Raw genomic sequence first — 5,804 nt, 5'->3', positions numbered from 1 at the left:
ACAGACTTGCAGATGGCCTTTTTGTCTGCATTGGCGAGCTCTCTCTTCTTGACCAGCACCCGATACCGGTTGAAGAAGTCATGGTAGGCCCACCTGGAGGAAAAGAGGTATCTCAGGTGACATGTCCTACTTCTTGGCCACATGATGGCCATGAGTGATCGCAAATAAAGCCCCATGGGATCAATATTTCTAGTATAAAGCCCTTCTCAGAGCAGCAAAAACATCCCGTGCCATTTTGCTTCCCTCGTTGCCCCCCGTCCTGAGAATTTCAGTGTGTGGGTGAATTATAGAATCGTGGCTGAAAGACTGGGGAGACAAAAGGGTTCAGAGGCGCCTCTGAGGGGACCGACCAGAGGCAGAACCACTCACAGGGGTTTCTGCCAAGCACATGGAGCTCTGTGCTGCTGTTGCTCAAGTGGGAGCCTTACCTGGAATGTTGCTTGCTCGTTAAGTGATTGTTTTCCTCTTATAAAACAAAAACAATCCATTGAAAACTTTTTTTTCTTTTTTTTGATGCAGAAAAGTATACATTAGCAAATAAAAAGAGGCCATATCCTAACCCCTAGCGATAACACTGTGTACACATTTTGGTATAGTTTAGGAGGGAGGAACCATTTTTCTCCCCACTGGGGTGTCCAGGACATCCTCTGGAGGTCATCTACACTGGGGAACCCTTTCCCTCCCACAGGCCTGCCTGCAGCTGTCCCTGTTTCATGTGGGACATGGAGCTTTCTGTCTTGCATTAGATATTTTTTTGTATACGTATCAGATTCCAGCCTCCTCCAGCCTGGGTCTCTTTCTGATACACTTTCAAACTTCTCAGCACCTATCATCATGGTACTTTTACATGGAGTCACTTCTACATTCTTAAAAACTGGTATTTTCCTGACCAATATGTTGACGTCTAAGTGTTTGAACCTCTCTCTCTAGCAGTGCTTCTCAAGGAGGACACTGCTGGCTTTGAGGCAAGATAATTTTTCATTCCAGTGAGCGGGACGGTCCCACACAACACAGGAGCATCTTTGGACCATTATCTACCACCCCATTCATTGAGATACCCGAAAATGCTCCCAAATATTTGTAACATGTTTACTACAGACTATAGTTCTAGTCCAAAAAAATTTTTTTCTTGAGAACGACCAACCATGAGTGCCACCTGCCCCTATAGAATGAATCCACCGTTTCCTTCCTCACCGTTCCCACCCTCACTGGGTGGCCTTGGACATGTCCTCTCCCGCTCACAGTCTGGCCTAGAAGAGTCTTTTAAACCTAGGGCCTGGCTGCTCTTCCATGCATTTCACATTAATGGCAGAAGAAGGGCTCCAATCCCATCTGTCACTAGGCCCCAGCTGTGGTCCTGACCCTGGCCTGTACGGAGTCGCAGTGACCTCAGGGGTGTAATGCACGTGCAGCCTTTACTGCATCCCTGCTCCTTCCGGATTCAGACTCGCATGGCAGGGGCCTGGATCAATGTCCTGGACCACCCTGATTTAAGCCACCATTCTCTCTCATGCATCAGTACTTTTTTGTGGGTTTAATGGTGGACTTCAGTGTCATGTTTCCTCTGGAATGAAGGCCTGCTTGGGAACAGGTGTCATGACCTGGTAAAGCAGTCACAGTTGGGTGTGTGGGAAAATCCCAGGACTTGTGACTGATCCTGGTAGGAATGGGGACATCAGAAGGAGCAGGGATGAGCCAGCATCCTGCTGAGCCCGGCAGTCTGGAAAGATGCTTCCTTCTCACAAGCTTCTCAGGCCTCAAGACAGCATGTAGTAAATACAGCTGCTGCGAATGGAGGCGCAAACCGAACAGGGTGATGCTTCTGTCGACTGAGCTCCCATCCGCAGCCCAGTACCGTCCTTCACCATCTACCTGTGGGGACGTTCTGCCTGCGAGGTCCCCAGTGGACCACTGTGAGCAGATGGAGGGATGTGCCGAAGTGGGAGCATGCTCTGCTTCCCTCCTCTCGGGTAGGTCTCATGAGGGGACTGGTTGGATCAGACAAACTGAGAGCCCCTCCAGACTCTCAGACAATCTCTCAGACAACATCTACGGCATCAGGCCACAAAGAAGATTTCCTGGAGATGGCAAGTCAGGTTATCATGAGGGCCCCTTAGAAAATGGTAATTAATCCTTCATTGGGCTTTTCGGGTCAGGATTAGGGGGCTCAACCTGTACTTTCAGACACCCCACTCACTGCCCTGTCACATTCGACTTTGGCCAAAGATTCTTAGGTCAAAGACTTCCTTGGGTTACACAGACACGGAAAATAAGGAGTATGCTTTTCTTTTGGCTCCAGAATCTGCAGGACCCTATGAGCCCTAGTGGGGGCCTTGTCCCCTACGATGTCTCACAGAAGGGCCAAAGGAAGTTTGTGAGGCAGAGGTGTTCAGCCATGCTGTGACGCCCGCTAACCAGAACCAACAGACTCTCTCTGGATACTGAGTTGTGGAAATAATCTTCGCCTGGCCACCAAACACTGTATACTTCCCTTGTTCTTCCTTTTGAAGAAACAAACCAGTAAAGAAATAAGTGATGCTGATACAAAAGTTTTCCTTGGAACTATATCAAGGATAAACAAAATTTTCAAAGGAACACAAGAGGCAAAAAGTCACAGTGGAAAGGGGTACGTTCTTGAAGACTCAGAAGGCAGGTATCCTTAACCCTTGAGAGTATAGTATGGTGGCTCCACCCCTTCCTACCTGTGAGGACTTAACCTGATCACTTTATGAGATTGTTTCATCATCCATAAAATGGAGGTGATACCCTTATTTCTTGCCTACTTGAAGAGTCAATGTGATCTTTTCAACAAATGGTACTGGGACAAGTGGAATCTGCATGCGAAAGAACGAGTTTGGACTCCTGCTTTACATCATGTATATAAATTAACTCAAAATAGATTAAAAAGCTAAAACTGTATAACCTAGGTATAAATCTGTGTGACCTCAAATTAGGCAATGGTTTCTCAGCTATGACACCTAAAGCAAAACGACCAAAGGAAAAATAGATACATTGGACTTTTTGAGTTAAAAAGCTTTAATGCTTCAAAGGACACGATCAAGAAAGTGAAAAGACAGCCTATAGAATGGGAGAAAATATATGCGAGTCATATATTTGATAAGGATCTAGTATCTGGAATATATGAGGAACTACAACTCAACATCAAAAAGACAAATAATCAAATTAAAAAACCAGGCAAAAGATTTGAATACGCATTTCTCCAAAGAAGATATACAAACAGCTAATAAACACAAGAAGAGATGCACAACTCATTAATCATCAGGGAAATGCAAATCAAAATCACAATGGGATACCACGTGGACACCCAGCAGGACAGCCATAATAAAAAAGACAGCCAATAACAAGGAATATATAGAAATGAGAAGCCTGGCCCATTGCTGGTGAGAATGTAAAACAATACAGCCTCTGTGGAAAACAGTTTGGTAGTTCCACAAAAGAGTAAACGGTTAACAAAGGACTCATTGATCCCACTCCTAGGTATATAACCAAGAAAAAAATATATGTCCACACAAAACTATGTAAACAAATATTCACAGTAGTATTATTTATACTTGCCCAAAGTGGAAATAACCCAAATGTCCATCAACTGGTGAACGGCGAAAATAAAAGTTGGTAATGTACCCATACAATAAAATAGTATTAAGCGACACAACGGAATAAAGTCCTGATATGGGCTACAGCATGGACGAACCTTGAAAACATCCCAAAGAGCCAGACACAAAAGGGCACTTACTGGACACCTCCATTTATATGAAGTGTCCAGAGCAGGCAATTTTACAGAAAGAGAATGTAGGCTCATGCTTGCCAGGAGCTAGAAGAAGAAAGAGGTAGTGACAACTAATAGGTAGTTTCTTTCCGGGAGCATAAAAATACCATGAAATTAGATAGTGGTGATGGTTGTGCAACTCTGAATATAACGAAAACCACTGAACTGCATACTTTAAAAGGGTGAATTTTAAAGTACACGAATTATATCTCAGTAAGAAAGAGTCAGTGCGACAAACAAATGAGACGAGGTTTGTGGGTGGCCTTCATAAAGTAGTATATGAACACCGGATTTGTCATGATTTCAGCACTCACACTCAGGAAGGGGCTCCTAGTGCAAAGGGGCAGGATGCTCAGCCTACCACTCATCACCACAGATCCCCCATGTGTGCCTTCACCACCTCTGTCCTGGCCCTCCAGGGAAATGCTCAGACCCAGTGGCGGCCCCAGGTCTGAAGGTTGCTAAGGTTTGGGGCAGAAGGGAGGGGAACATAATTCCTCCCCACTGGCTCGGAGCTGGGGCCATGACACCGAGTGAGGACGGAGCACGATCTCGTCTGTCCTAGCACTGCCTGGATGTGACCAAGTGGCTGCCGTTTATACAGAGGCCAGCACTTGCCTCCAGGGAATGGTTTCGAGGAGGAATGCATTTAAAAAAACATCTGGGAAACCTCGTCAAAGGTTGGAGGGGTCAGGTGTCAAGTCTGAGATGGGGTCCTGGCTTCTGAAATCGTTAAGCACGTCCAGGGGACTGTAATGTGCAGCCCAGGTGAGAACTCTGTGACAGACCTGAGTCCAAGGACATGAGCGCAGCTCTCAGGCAGAAGAACCAGAACTAAGAAAGAGCTGAAAGATCCTGAGACAATCATTTTACTGCCAGATAAGTTTTACATTATTCTTTCTTTGTGGGATTTTTAGTAACGAGGCAGGGAACCACGTGTAAGTGTAATCATGATTCAAGAGGAGCGTGAACCAGGCCATTTCTCAAGCTTCCATCTAGTCCTACGATCCTATGCTATTTTTTCCAGATGGGGCTGGCGGCATGGGAGAGGGGAAGGAGTGAAAATCTTTTCAGAGAGCACCACTGCGTCTTTCTGATGCAAACACGATGAGATAAATGAAGTGAAGGAGAACTCGAGATTTAGGAAGACTGTGTTTTTAAAAAATGTAAACGTTGCATATTCAAGTCGTCTCGCACACACACTTTTTTGGGTTAAGTGGTATTTGCCTCACAATTACTCCAGGACAAAGCTGCTCTGAACCACCACGGAGGGAGACAGAGGACTGCACAGACGCAAGACACACAGAGCGGGGCTGGGAGCCCGTGACGGGCGGACGAGCTTCTCTCCCCAGACAGTGCATTCATCACGCTGCTTTATGTACATGATAATGAACATATTTCTTAGCCACTGCAGCACATAGCAAATTGAATGATTCATTTTCGTTTTAAATCGGACTCACAGAGAGACATAATTCTTAGGGAGGATAAAAATAGACAGCTACACTGAAGCCTGAGGGTAGGGCGAGCGAGCTCCAGAGCTGCTGCTGGCCTGCAGTCCTGCAGTCCTGCATTCGTCCTCTCTGGCTGGGCGGGCTTTGGTTGACACTGGGCATCCATAAATTTTAGAATAGGGCTAAGAGTTCTGTGCCCAGGCACCAGAGGCTGGATGCCTAAAATCCCAGCTGGAAAGGGCTGCCCTCTGCTTGGGCTCCTGGGGAAGAGCCCTGTGGCCCATCACACCACACGTCCCTGAGACCCGGACTATGTGTTTTCATCCCTTTGCCAGTTTCCTCTCTGCAAAGTGATATGTGCCTTTGGGCCACTTAAGTAGGCGAAGTGCAGGAATATGGTAAAAGTTGTAATTCTTCTAATCGAAAAAGCCAGTAAAGTTTCCTTTGAGGACAGCTGCGCAAAACTGTAGTTACTCGACAAACTAATGCGAGCGAAATCGCTGGGCTGTGCTGGGGCTCCGCCCCCCGGGGAGGTGGATCTTTATTTATTTATTTATTTTGTGACA

General features: G+C 46.2%; 1 protein-coding gene across 1 annotated transcript in view; it reads right to left on the bottom strand.

The window, feature by feature from the left end:
* MYO5B (myosin VB) overlaps nt 1-5,804 on the bottom strand; it is a 256,918-nt gene that overhangs the window by 83,449 nt on the left and 167,665 nt on the right. The window contains exon 20 of the mRNA XM_023532044.1: nt 7-93. Coding sequence (XP_023387812.1) covers nt 7-93 — 87 coding nt within the window. The remainder of the gene's footprint in view (nt 1-6; nt 94-5,804) is intronic.

The sequence above is a fragment of the Pteropus vampyrus genome, unplaced genomic scaffold (genome assembly GCF_000151845.1).
Source record: "Pteropus vampyrus isolate Shadow unplaced genomic scaffold, Pvam_2.0 Scaffold3, whole genome shotgun sequence".
NCBI classification, from domain to species: domain Eukaryota; kingdom Metazoa; phylum Chordata; class Mammalia; order Chiroptera; family Pteropodidae; genus Pteropus; species Pteropus vampyrus.
Note: the sequence above shows the minus strand (reverse complement) of the source record. Positions and strands in the feature narration are given on the sequence as shown.